The sequence below is a fragment of the Ambystoma mexicanum genome, chromosome 10 (assembly GCF_040938575.1).
Source record: "Ambystoma mexicanum isolate Mex_15411 chromosome 10, UKY_AmexF1_1, whole genome shotgun sequence".
NCBI lineage: Eukaryota > Metazoa > Chordata > Amphibia > Caudata > Ambystomatidae > Ambystoma > Ambystoma mexicanum.
The window spans coordinates 226,989,345-227,003,800 of record NC_090932.1 but is presented as its reverse complement, the minus strand read 5'-3'; the positions used below and the strand labels follow the sequence as shown (position 1 = coordinate 227,003,800).

Genomic DNA, 14,456 nt, shown 5'->3' with positions numbered 1-14,456 from the left:
AGACTGCAGTAGGAAGAAGACCAGATATGACAATGGGAGAAGTAAGACAACATCACACAAGGAGAAGAAAGACAGGACTTCAGAACAAGGGAAGCAAGCCAGACCATAGGACTTCAGAACAAGGGAAGCAAGCCAGACAATGGAACCAAAAAAGCAGGATATTATACTGGGAGATATAAGACGGGACATTATGAAGAGAAAATAGGAACACTGTTTATTCACCTGTTGACAATCTGATTGGCTTCCACCTTTCCCTGTGACCTTGCTGGCACGGGTATTTGCATGCTTTTTTTCGGCACAGCAAACCGGACATCTGGGAAACCATCCATGAAATATGGATCCTCTTCAAATTCCCTAAAAAACCCAAGTCATATGGAGAAAGTTAAAAAGTTGTGAGATCAAAACAGAGGACCTGTAATCAAGTTGCCAATGGAGAAAGACAGCACATCTTCATATTAATCATTGTCCCAATGGCAAAATAAAGCTATAATTCGTAAAGTGAGGGTGCTTCACTGAAGCCATTAATCAGATGTAGTTACAGCGCAACTATTAAAGCAATATATGAAAATGTAAGAATGGTTATTAGTGCTGGGATAGTACCATCCAGTGAGAAAATGGTTACAACACTACAAAAATCACAATTATTTCACTACACTCATTTAAAAAAAAGAAGAAAAAAAAAGAAATAGGCCCTTGATTTCAAGCTCTTTTTAGGAGGTTCTTAATTAAATAAACATACTTTTCAAGTGTGCTCTGGAGCTACACAGATCATTCTTTATTTATATGGCAGTACATGATATCATTAAAATGCGAGGGAGATGGCGTAACATGGCTGACATGATGACGTTATTTCCAGAGAACCGGATTACTGAATTTTCAATTGTGCAGATTAATCTGTTAGGTGGTGGGTGGTATACCCTAAGCAGTCTGAGGGAATTAAATAATCGTTCTTCAGTGGAGCTAGACAGGAGGTCTATGCAGAAAAGCGTGTGCTTCAGAAGCGCATGGTAGCAAGTCCGCCACCATTATTTGAGTGTGTCATCGCATGCAATTCTGGGCTACAGGATTGAGTTGGAATGCGTCTCAGATTGCAGAAACATGCAGGATTTTATTCAATGTTTTTATTAGAATGTTACGGCTCTCAAATGTTCTACCAATTGTTTACACACCTCAATTCATAATACATTGGGACAACTTAACCTATACCTTTACTGTGAGATAGGATGTAGTGGGAAAACAAATATACAAACATTTAAAAAAAAATGTTTTCTTTATTATACATTTTTGATACAATACAATAACCAACTTTGTGAGGCATTTAGGTCACTTATCATCGAAAATCAACATTCTTTCCACCCTGCACCCACCCTCCACAATATCATCCACCAACTCCCTCCGTATTCCACGCCCACCCACTTGGTACTGATTCCTCCCATCTTAAACCACAACTTTAAACCATTGAATGACTAAGACTTCATAAACAATGACCATTGGCACTTGGCCATTGCTCCGGTGCGCATTTATATCTGATTCCCTAACCAATCCAGGCACTGTCTCTGTTCTCCTCCCCCAAAGACTCTGAGCTCCCCCTCTCTCATCCACTTGTATTTCCCTCTGTCAAGCTTGCTCCAGGTCTCATATTTATCAACACAGTCTCTCCACTCCATTTCAAGAGGAACTGCATGTCCATGAAGCCCTGCTGTTATTCGTTCCAGGATATATATGTTCATAGCAACATTAATCCATTCCTTTTTACCCGTGGGTTGTACGCTTTTCCATTTCATAGCTAAACATGCTCTTGCTGCTAAAAGTAGACAGGAGGCCGTTTTCGGCAGTCTGGCATATTCTCTATCCTCCCCTCCAAACAAAACCATCATAGGGGATTTAACCCGGCGGATTCCATCTAGCTTTTTGAGCCACCCCAGGACTTCATCTCAAAGGAATTGCACCTTTGAACACACCCACCACATATGCCAATAGTCGGCCCTCGATCCACATTCCCGCCAACAAAAAGGGCTGACATTTTGATACATTTTGGAAAGTCTGACTGGATTAAATTGCCACCTTTGTAGGAACTTGATGGCATGCAGTTTATATTGACTGGAGATCGTTGTCTGAGAGGCTCCCCTTACAGAGTCTACCACACAGAGAAGAGTTTATTCCCCCACCATGTCTCGTTCCCTCCATCTTTTCAGTTTTTAAGTGGACGCACTCCCGGATTCCACAAGAGCCCCATACATTGCTGAGATCAGCCCCTTCATTTCAGTCCCTTTATCGAAGAGTTTTTTTTAAAGGGGGTGAGGTCTCGCTGCATCTGTTCCCTCCAACCCTCTCCAGTTAACACCCCTTTAACTGAAGGTATGAGAAGACTGAAAGTTTACCTATGCCAAGCACCTCTTCCAGCTCGATTATGTTGATGAACCTACCCTCCCTCCGAAGTTGGTCAATCCTTTCCAGTCAGACCTGAAACCAGTTCTGAAATCTTTCCACGTTCAGGATAGCATCCCTAACTCCCGGCACCCAGAGGTGACCTAGGGGTGAGGGCCATGTCGTTACCCCTTTCATTTCTACATATTGCCTCCAGGTGTCTTAAATGGTCCTGACAATAGCATGCTCTCGAATTCTGTGGGGGAGCTTACGTCTCGGTACCCACAGCGGTGGGCTACAATTGTAAGTTATCTAAAGTAATCCACTGAAGATCCCTCTGGGCTCTAAGATGAGTTATAAGACCTGTCAGCTGAGTGGCTTTATAGTAGGGTAGGACCAATACTTCACTTGATACCCTAGCCTTCTTCCCCTACCAAAGAATTCACTAGAGCGTGCACACTTTGTCTCCCGAAAGAATGAATCTGGGATCCAGATGAGGAGCATCTGGAAAAGGTAAAGGATCCTTGCGAGGAACAACACATATTTTAACCATTTCTAAATACCACATTCTCCCCTTTCTCATTTACCTCCATCTCTTTTAGGATTAAATAATGTTTTCAGTGTCCTTAAGTGTCCCCTTTGCAAATGTTATCAAAGAATGCTTGGGCTGCCTCGACTCCGGCAAAGGGAGTTTAGCCTTCATGTTGTACTCTCAATCGAGAGACACCGTTCTAATGGAATCTGCATTTTGTGTACAAAAGTGTGTACTGAAGGAATATTCATTACATTTGTGTTTTTATTTATATGATTTCACTTGCTCAAAACACTTATTCATCAATACAGAATTTTATATTTAAGAAACAATAGCTCGTTCTATGGCCTTCACAACCTAGTTACAGCCTGAGGCCCAAGTTTCACGCGGAGCTTAACACAGGATGCTGGTGCCGCTTCTAGCTGGTAAAACCCTGAAAAAGGTTGTTACTCTTCTTCCGAATGCTGGGAGAAATTAGCTTGTATGAAACAACAGGCTGCGGCAAATGTGTGACCCATTGTTTCACAGAAAGAAAGAAGTCCTAGCCTACGATGGCTGCCATGGAAGTTGAAGATGCAGCTCCATGCAGTAGTGCTGCAACATGGACAAATAAGTGTGGGCTAGGGTGGGTGAGGGAGGGGGGGACGAGGGAGGAAAGGCAGTGGGCAGGTGCGAGCAGTAGGGAGTATCCTCAGAACATGGGCTTGGGTCTCGATATTCAGCCCGCATTTTGAGAAACACGATTGGCTGCTGCATTTACCCAGGGAGCTAATGTTTGTTTCACTTCAGTAATGGGCAAAGCAACTCAAGGCTTAAGAAAACAAATCATCATTGTCCAAGTGCCCTGGAAAATGAAAGCAAAAACAACACACCATCTCTCTTCAATCCTGTTGTTTAATGTCCCTCAGTGGACCCCATTCAGTCCTTCTTGGCAGTTGGTCAAACTCAATTGCTCTGTAATTCAGAAAAAAATATTTTTGGCACGATTGTGTGATGTTGTTCAGATTTGGTGCTTGATTTGTGCCCGGTGAGCGAGTGAATGACCTCCGCCCTGGTTAAGGGCCTGCTCTCTGGATAACAGCTCCTGGGCTGCTCTTGACCCTTTATTTGGATATGGTCCTGAGGTGGAACATATGGCTCCTGGGACAGAGCTTTTTTAAGCCCTCATTTTGGTCATAGGATAATTATACCTAATAGGCTGTCACTCAAAACCTCTGCTAGGATCCCGGACATGTAATTGAAGGGCTATCTTAGGCCAGCCAATGAGTGTGTAAGTTTATCTAGGAAAGACCCTGACCCTGCCCTCAGTTCTACCTGATGTGTTGTAATATCTACAGATTTACATACCTGCTGGAACATTTGAAGCCGAAAGCTGCTGCTTCTGGTTGGACTTGTGTGCCTCTGTACCTTAGCTCAGGATTGAATTTGTGGCTGCTGGACGTCTTTCCTGGGCCGTTGTCTTCCTCCCCTGGCCTTCTCGTTGGCTGGGATGTCTGTGCTAAACCAGTCTCTGGGTCGTTTAACCACCTTGGTTGTCTGCCTTGGTGTAGGAAGCTGCTGTCACCAGAATGGTAATGGGACCTGTGTCTCCTGTTTGTTTGGGCCGTCATGAGTTGCCTCAACCATTGTCTTCTTCTATGGTATAAATGCAACTTGCCTAATACTTGAAGTGAGTGTTAAGGTTGGATTTGTAGTGGCATTGAGTGAGCGTTTATACTTGGAGTTACATGGTTCAATTTGTAGTGGTATACATTGAGTGAGTGTTTCTTAGTGTTATGGCAAATGTTTGTAGACTTTTGACATCAAGGTTGGCCTGACGTAGATGTGAGTTTTTATGTGTATAGTAGTGTAAATGAACGCCATGTATATTTTATGCACATACAGGTTCAGTACATGTAGAATATGTTTTTCATTTAGCACGTGTCTTCTAGCTGCCATATAAGAAGGTGCTTGGGTGGCATATACGTGTTTGGCTTAAGTGTATGTGCCCTAAGTGTGTTTGGTGTGATAGTGTTTGGCATCTGTGTACGGCATGCAAGTACAGTATAGTGTTTGGTGTGAACCCATAGGAAATGTGCACATCCTACTTGCCTCCTATACATTTGAAAACTCACATTAATGTGAGGTTTGACTTAGTTGTGAGTTTTTAAATGTATAAAAGGTTTTATAGTTCGTACAAATACGCAATTTACATCTACTGTAGGTTCTACATACATATTAAAATGACTTAAAAGTTAGTTTCATATGAGTTTTCATACATATATCAGTATATATATACACACATCTCCTACAAATAGAGCATGTTTTCTAAGAACATATACTGTAAGAGTGCGTGAAATAAGAGCGTGTGTCATAAAAGGAGAAAAAGAAAAACGTTTAGGGGGTAACCAAAAAGGGACAGCAGAACCCACAAAGATAGAATTCTTCTCTAACAGCTACATAGACAAAAAGCCATAAAAGCGCATGCCCTAGGGCTGTCATTATAAGCGTATCGTAAGTGTGTGCGTAGTAAGGACATGTGTGGTAATTACATGTGTTGTAACTGCATGTCTCGTAAGAGTGTGTTGTGGGTGTCAGAAGAGCATGTGTCAGAACAGTGTACATTAAGAGTGAGTGTCGTAATAGACTGCGTCGTAAGAGCGAATGTCATAAATGCAAGTGTCCTAACAGAGTGTCGAGTTTTGTAATAGTGTTGTAGTGTTGTACTTATCTATTTGCACTAGGTGCACACAGTGCTGCTGATGGTAGAACACAGCTATGTCATATGGAATGTGATGGGACCTGAAGGTTCCAAGAACTACAGTTGGTAACACAGGATGGGAGAACCTTACTGAAAGGATGTCATCTGTTTAGCTCCCTGTCCCTTTCTATATAACTAGCCCTGTAACTCTGTAACTTATAAATAAACTCACTCCTTTTATATATACTGGTCTCCTGTGCCTTACCTGAATCCAGATGTCTTCTTACCATCCCCGATACTACAAATGGCGACGAGGATGGGATTAACAGGCGGTTGCTGGTTCCAGTTGGACTGATATATGTTTGCCTGTTGATCCCAAGATAAAAGGACCCACTGATGGAAATTCTGATGACTCCTGGCATCATAAAAATGCTTTTGGCATAGGTCCATGATGAGCCCAGCAGTGGCACAGCCCAGCGCCTGCTTCCAGTGAGATACTTCATATATCAGCCTACACAAGGTATAAGTCCTGCCATTTTTGTATCTATATGGCAGGCAGCCGGCACGCAAAAGACTGTTGTGGAGCATCCATGTCAATTAAGGTACTGTGCGGCGTCTTTGTGGCTGTTGAGTTACAGGACTAGGGAAGTATTGAGATTCCCTTTTTATGCAGCCGATGATAAAGTACTGGGAAATTGTGCGCTGCTAAATACTATGATTATTCGGTCGTTTTAGCAGCTGTCATAATGTGCAGAGATGACCGTACCATTGCTATTATGTGGCCGCGGAGATCCGCACAGCCCGGCGGCTGTATTACAAATGATGACGTTGTGGAACGCTCCCGTGCGTGGGTAACGTTGAGATCTTTGTTATTGGCGTTCTAATTAGTGTGGAGAGCAGAGCAACGTTTGTTTAATCTGTGCCGTATGATCTAGTGAAATCTTTAGAGAAGCGGCCCTACTAACGTGGGCATACGTAATGATGTCTTTCGGAAGAACGCGTCGGAAAGACAAAGTCTTTCAATTGGTGCCCTGTGTCTGTTAAGGAAAACATATCGCATTTAATGTGGCCGCCGTGGTTAGGAACAAATGTAATAACTACAGGTCGTGTCCTGGAGCGAGACACGAGTTTTTCATGAAGTGCCATCACTGATAATAAAGATGTCAACCTAATATCAACGCGGCTGCGGCGTGCTAATTAAATATAAAGGGTTGATGTCGTCAGGAACTAAAGCCGATGGAAAGAAGTGTTTTCCTCATCAGCCACAGCGATCTGAGCCTTTCACGGTGTGATGACTGTCATAAGAGAGTTGTAAGAGCCTGTGTCGTAAGAATGAGTGCCGTAATAGAGTGTTGAGTGTCATAGAGAGTGTTGTAAGAGTGTCTTAAGAGAGAGGTACCATACACGCATGTGTCCCAAGAGTGTGCATGTACAAGTGTGTGTGTGTGTATTTTAAGGGTGTGTGGTGTAAGGCATCTGACTGGTGTGTAAATGTCTGGGATGTGAGTGTATGGCTTATAAGTGATGTATGAGTGCTTGGTGCAAAGTCATATAGCTCAGATGTCAAATGCACTTCCATATTAAAACTCAAATTAAAGAGATGTTTGAGACTGATGTGAGCTTTTACACGTATAGGAGGCGTATAAGAATTTTACAGTTCGTACATGTATGCAATTTACATGCCCTAAATGTCTCATATGCATATGAAAACTCACAAAGTCCGTCACTTCTTTGATGTGAGTTCTCATTTGTACAGTAGCATACGTATATGAAACGTACATCTTCTCCACGTACGTGTACAGTTCGACTAAAAGATGCACATTCATTCTGTGCATCATTGACCTATTGATAAATCGTAAAAGTTGAATATCTGAAAGTTGCCCAACTGAATTGCCAAAATTTGTCTCAGTGCATCAATTTCAGATAAGATCTATGTCATGACAAAAATCAAGAACATCAAGGTGCAAGATATTTGGGTCGAAATGTTTATAAAATCCACGTTAAAAACTTTTAAAAATGCAATAAAAACAACTTAATAAAAAATATGAAGCCATCCATGAAAAATCCTGAAATGTTCCTTTGTAGGGACAGCTCCTTGAAATTTCACTGTGGAACCTGTCCAGGATTTTGAATGGAAGGTTTCAGAAGAAAGACAATCACACTTAACCTTCACTATGTCATGCGCTAGCATAATATATGCATATGTATACATTATATACTGTGACAAATCCTTGAATACCCTTCTCCCATGGGGAAGAAACGTTCTCCTGTGGCCAGGGTGGTACTGCCACAGTCCAATAATCTGCCTGAGGGGGGTGCACCGTCGGATGATCACAGGGGAAGGGAAAACCCTCATGGGATGAGGAACGACACCCTAGGAGAGACGCAGTACATTTCTACCACTGCCCCAGCTCGCTCACCCTCTTACCCTCTCCAGAGTCCTAGAATCCCCCATACTTATATATATGCAAGCAAAGTAGAAGTGCGTCCTCCCCTTTATAGAACGGAGATGAAAAGGATCAGTCATGACATCCTAGAAATATGTACTGACATGAAGAAGATGTGCGAAGTGCGGCAGAGCATCCCGTGGAACTGTATTAAGCAGACCTGCCTATTCACTCTAGCCGAACCCGGCCAAGGAATAAAAAGGAAAGAAGAACTTCCAACGGAAAGCAGTCCTTCCTGGAGGAGCCGCGAGGAAAGGTACAGTGTCTGCCGTGCATAGGGAGAAAGCCGGGATGCCCAGGAAGAAGCCGAGAGCTCCGAAGCCAGTCCTGAGTTGCAGGAAGGGACGGCAGGTTTGCGGACTCAGGCCACAGGCAGTCCTGAGGCTTTGGAAGTGCCACAGCTTCCCGAAGTATTGTTGGTGCTGAGGAGCTGCTGCAGACCAAACAAAGTCTTCCCAAGCACCACGAGTCCTGCAGTTGCCGGGAGAAAGCAGACACCCTTGCGGACTGAGAAAGCAGGTACGTGGAGGGCCCGGGAGAGATGCTGGGAACCCGAGAAATTGGTGGTGGGTGGAAAGGAGGAAGAAATACCCCAAACCTAGGGTCTAGGACCCTGAGAGTAAGAAGTAGTTGTGGCAAGTGGAAAAAGGGGAGAACTACCCTGAGCCTAGGGTCTGGGACCCTAAGAGAAAGAAAACATTGTGTCAAGTGTCAAGTGGAGAAGGGGGGCGAACTACCCCAAACACAGGGTCTGGGACCGTGAGAGTAAGAAGAAGTTGTGGAAAGTGGAGAAGGGAGAAAACTACCCCGAACCTAGGGTCTGGGACCTTGAGAGTAAGAAGAGGTGCTGGCAAGTAAAGAAGGGGGAGGAATACCCTGAGTTGAGGGTCTGCAACCCTGAAAGTAACATTGAAGAAACATTCACATCTATGGGTATATATGGTAGCGCTTAGCAGGAGATTAAACCAAGTCTACCAAGGAAGCAAAGTGCCAAAAATAGGTGAGTCTGGGACTCGCACCCATTCGAGAAATACATCACTTGCTCATCTTCATAGTCACAGTATCTGGGAGGAAGGTGAACCAGGTTGGCTGTGCAGTAGCTAGTACTTGGCAGGAGAATAAGCCAAGGCTACCTAGATGGGGAACTATTGAAACCAGGAGAGTCTGGGACTCGCACCCACCTAAGAAGGACAGTTGTTACAATAGGTGGTATTTGGCAAGAGAATACAACAAGTCTACCTAGAAGGAGAATTGTGGAAGCCAAGCGGGTCTGGGACTCGCACCCACATAAGAATAACAGTTCAGCCGATCCGATAGCACAGCGAGCAGAGCGCTCACTTTGGCATCTGTGCAAAGCCTGCTGACGCAGGTTAGAATCCCGGCAAAGCCAAACTCAGCCTTTCATCCTTCCGAGGTCGATAAATGAGCACCACACACTGTGGGTAATAATAAGCAGCGCTCAGATGCCTGAGGGTTTGTAGCGCTACATAAATGCTAAATTATTATTAAATCATTATTATTAGTTGTTACTCCTCTTCTTAGTCACAGTACCAGGGAGGAGAATGAACCCTGTTGGATGTGCATAAGGGAAGGGAAACCTGGAGAAGGAAGACAGCCCCTGGAATTGTGAACATTGGCAAATCTAAGAGAAGAGGAGACATTCTCTCTCTCTCTTAGCTCCTCGAAGAAGGGAAAAGGAAATAATGGAAAGAAGTAATTCCCCTGGAACTTGTAATCGGTGTGAAAAGTCAAGAGTAGGGAGATATTCTCTTGACCCCTGTGGAACTTTGTTTGTTTTTGCACCCTTTGGAACTTTGTGCCTGCTGCTGAGAAGATAACCCCTTGCACTTTATGTTGAGTGGTTAGTGTGAGGCCTAGAGTTAGGGTTTTGACACAACAGTGGACCTATCTTTATTTTGTCATCCTAATCGACCCATTTGAGATTTATGTTGAGGCAGTGAAACCCCTCTTAATGGTAGCAACAAAAATTCCACCTGTGTGTGTGTGTGTATCTCACTCTCTCTCTGTCACTCTATGCCTCTCTCTGTCTCTCTCTGTCTCTCTCTCCCTCTCTCCCCCTCTCACCCCCTCTCTCACCTCCTCTGCCTTTTTCCGTCTTTCCCTCTCCCTCCCCCCGCAGAGTCCCCCAAGGCTCCATCCTCTCACCAATCCTTTTTAACCTTTACATGGGCACACTCCTCAAAGATTCCAAAATAGGCATCCACCAATACGCAGGAGATACTCAGTTGCACATGAGAGCAAATAGCACCCAGGACATCTTTCGTCTCAGCGATTACCCAGCCATCATCCAGTCCTGGATGTCGACTGCCTACCTCAAACTAAACCCATCCAAGACTGAATTCATCCTCATTGGTCTGCCCACTAAAAAACAACTTGTCCAACAATGGCTCAAAGATATGCGCCTAGAAGGATTTGATATACAACTCTCAGACTCAGCAAAATCCTTAGGTTTCACAATCGACTGCAATCTGTCCTTCCAGATATACATAGCCAAGAAGGCCCAAATAGCCTGGCTCAGCCTGCCAAAGACAAAATACCTAGCAGGACCTCTCTCACCCAAGTAGGTAGAAGAAGGTTTAAGAAGGAACAAGTCATCATGAGTTGGCAAAGAAAAAGTACGGACACATTTTAGGTCAATAGTGACCCATATATCCCTTACCGCAGCAGCGACAACAGCCTGCGTGTAAGATTCGCACAAATCGGTAGAAAATATTCACTGGCACCAGCCACTCAGATTAACTTTTATTGTAACTAAAAAGTTACAGGAGAAGTGGAAAAGGGGACACAATGTGTCCCCTCAGCACTCCACATAAGGCGTGGTGTGCTCATTCCACAAAATAAAAGTCAGGTAAAATAAACATGATCCCTCTGTCCTTGGTAATGGCTGTTATCACAAGGAAAATAAAAAGGGCAGCTCAACGAGCTCCCAGCAACACAGCACAGAAAGTGCTGTGTGCAGCAATAATACATTGCAGATGCTGTCTTGATATTGGGCAAAATCTTCCTCGGGGCCAGCCCTTTGAGAGCAAAAATACCCAATTCAGCCCAAAATACAGGTTCTATTGTGCTGAGCAGTGATCTCATGCTAGTGACAAATGACACCCTCAAAGATAAAGCATATTTATTCTAAGCAGTGAATTTCATATACATTTGGGATTCAAGTTAGAGAGTATTACAAAGCATAAAACAAAGAGCAATGCAAAATATAGTGAAACATGGAACTTAGATAAACATAGAGAAACATAGAGAAATATAGAGAAACATAGAGAAACACAGTCTTACGTCCCTTAATCTCAGCCCTGGGAGACCTGGGTTTCTCATAGAAAAACAAGGCTGGAGGACACCGTGAGAGCCAATTCCGGGCACCTGACTGTACACGAATCAAGTCCACAGGCGATCTCCCCCTGATCCATGTGTGCATGGATATTTTATAATCTCTTGCTGTCAGTCACCATGACGCACAGTTCCAGAACTTTCCCTGTGCAACTGGCTCATGGAAAAAACCCAGCTCTCTCTGAGATGCTCCCTGCTCGCTCCGACCCCCTCCCTTGGTTCCCATCTGCGCTGGCTGAGGAATGTCTTATCAGTACCTTCCCAGAGAAAAGGAAGATTAGCTTGGAGCCAGGGCTACCGTTAGTGAGGCTGAATATTCTAAGGGAAGCAGGGATGTATTAACCCCATCTGCAAGCTCTAAAAGGCATGCACTCATAGCTTAGTGTTTATAGCGCTTAAGACTGGCTATCTAAGCGCTATATAGGTGCCATGATGTTCCAAACACTCCAAAAACCTATTAGCTACATAGCTAGGGGCCCTCCCTGCCTGTCTATCAACAATGCTTAATTTGACCTATTTCATACTAGGCCTGCATATTCCTTGTAGCTCACTACTGCATAATGGAAGTGCTACAACAGACTACTGTCAGCATTTTTAGCACATACCTTGAATACACTATTGGCTTTCAGCGGCTAATGCTGTCATCTAAAGCCCTGATTGGCAAGGTTGCAATTTCGTGTATCACTACATTCCACCCCTATTCAACGTTTGTGCGACAAATGCTGACTAATACCTATCAATATAGTATTTAGTGCAGTGATAAAGACCTTGGGGCTTTGCAAGAGGTTTAAGCAAACTATCTTATAGCGGTTAGTTAGCGTGGCATGCAAGGTAAAACACTACCTAAACAAAAATGTACACAAAGTGAACAGTGACATATACCCTTGCCAAAACCTGGCCTACACAAAAAAAATACCTACACCAAGTGAACATGGACATTTACTCTAGCCAAAACATGGCCTACACAAAAATACCTAAATCAATTTTGTATAACTGATTGTCAGTTAAAAAGCAGCATGCAGTTAAAATGTCAAGGCAATCCAGTGTAGTCTAATCTACAATGCACTATTGCATTTATGTATGGTTACCAATTCTAAAACCTGGCAGCCTTTCACCCTAAGGGCCTACCCTCCCCCTGATCCCAGGGCATTCAAGCGTGACTATGGGCTGTGTGACTAGACACTTCCCCCAGGTAGGTGGAACCCAACCAGAAACCATCTAATTTCGTGAACAAGGTGAACCCATGGGCACCAGGTTGTCTAAATAAAAACAATTCTACTAATTTACATCAAAGCATGGCATGTGTTATTCATGCAATCAAAAGCAAGCAATTCAATCCATATGTATGCTGGTAACTGTAGCTCTGCGTGCCAGTGTGTGGAGGATGGTCGCCCCCACCCAGTAAAAAGCCAACACCTGCTGATTTAACAATGTTTGCCATACAATGCATTGTGTGTATTTAGCAGTCTTGTTGACCTGCCCTATGGCAGACAAAAATGTCTTCATGTCTAAAATTCTGTCATCTTCAATTGGCTGTCAATACTTGTAGCAGTGCTGGGCATATCAATGGGCCCCACTAGGCCAGAAGTTCTATAGCAGAGCTGGCATCAGAACCCATAGTGGCTAGCTTATTGTGCACAGTTTCTATGTCACAAGCATATAAAGCTCCTGCAATTAATGAATCTAGCTCCCTAGCTACGCGCACTCTAGTGATGGGCCATAGAAATGGACTCCATTTGTAGCAGCTTGGTAGTACTAAGGAAACATTGCCTCATGATAAATCTATGTCTAAGTGTAGCACTGTAATAATGAAGGTGTGCATTACCAGTCTACAATTTACATGTTGTCTTACCACTGGAAAATCTAACAGGTTCACAGTGTCTACCTTCTGTGACTTGGAGAATACCCTTCTTCAAGTGGGATATCTACCATATACAATATTAACTTTAGCCACAAACACCATACTACTATCCGGCAGTGGCTGTTTCATCACACCATGGAAAAAATTCATTTAGTCAAGTTATAGTTCATTAAATCTTGGCGAGAACACTCGCTGCAGTTCTTGGTCAGAAAAACATCACATTAGACAAATTAAACAAATGGTATCCATTCAGTGACAAAAGATGCCTGACAATGTGCCAGGCCAGTACACTAGCAATTCCATGTGGATACTCATTTGTAGCGCTTTTCCAAAGAATTATTCCAAATGTTTACAATCAAAAGGTGACTCTTTGCATTAGTGTGCTGGAGACAGCTGTCCCCACAAAAACATGAAACTGGTTGGTTTAACAAAAAACCGTGTCACACTCTGTGTCATAAAATCAAACATCAAGTCAGTCATGGTTTCATTTACCTGCCTTAAGCTGGCTGTAAAAGTATCCAGTGTTTCAAAGATTACCATTTCAAATTATAGCTCATACACTTGGCAGCATTACTTCAATTAAGAATCTTAACCTACGCACAGGTGACTTTGATGTGCGCACTCATCTTATCTCAAAATTAATTACACTCCTGCTTGCATAATTCTGCTGCCCCAACAGTTCATAAATCATTCTCCTGCCTACGTGCAATGTAGAATATTTTTTTTTTCAAAAAACAAAACATCTCTGGTTAAAGCCATTCAGTTGGAAGAGTAAAACCATTTGGTTTTTTCAGATTCATCTCAACAGTGCATTTAAAAACCATTTTTCAATGTGTTAGCATTCAATTGCTGTGTCACACAGCTGTATGTGGTGCCTGATGTTACAGTCCATAATTCATTGTCCATAGTCCTTTAAACAAGAAAGGGCAAAACATGTCATTTAAATGTGTAGCATCAAATACTTGATAATTAGCCAAGTCTGCACCGTGCCAGTTCAGCAAAAGTTATTACTCTGTTGGACACTATTCGCAGGTTACAGCATTGAGTGCGGTGCAGGGCACGTTAAAGTTGAAATAGCATGTCGCAGTGGCTCGCTTTCTCTGAGAATGCGTCTGACCCTTCTTTGATCAGTGTCACCCACAAACTGCATATTAATTTCTGATATTATGAAATGTCTTGTCGTGCTTTGCCTAGGCAAAATACAAACAGAAATGT

General features: G+C 43.3%; 1 protein-coding gene across 2 annotated transcripts in view; it reads right to left on the bottom strand.

Annotated features, from left to right (window-relative positions):
• FHIP2B (FHF complex subunit HOOK interacting protein 2B) overlaps positions 1-14,456 on the bottom strand; it is a 416,121-nt gene that overhangs the window by 145,596 nt on the left and 256,069 nt on the right. For both annotated transcript variants that reach the window (XM_069617737.1, XM_069617736.1), the window contains one exon: positions 223-354. In XM_069617737.1, the coding sequence (XP_069473838.1) occupies positions 223-354 (132 nt within the window). The remainder of the gene's footprint in view (positions 1-222; positions 355-14,456) is intronic.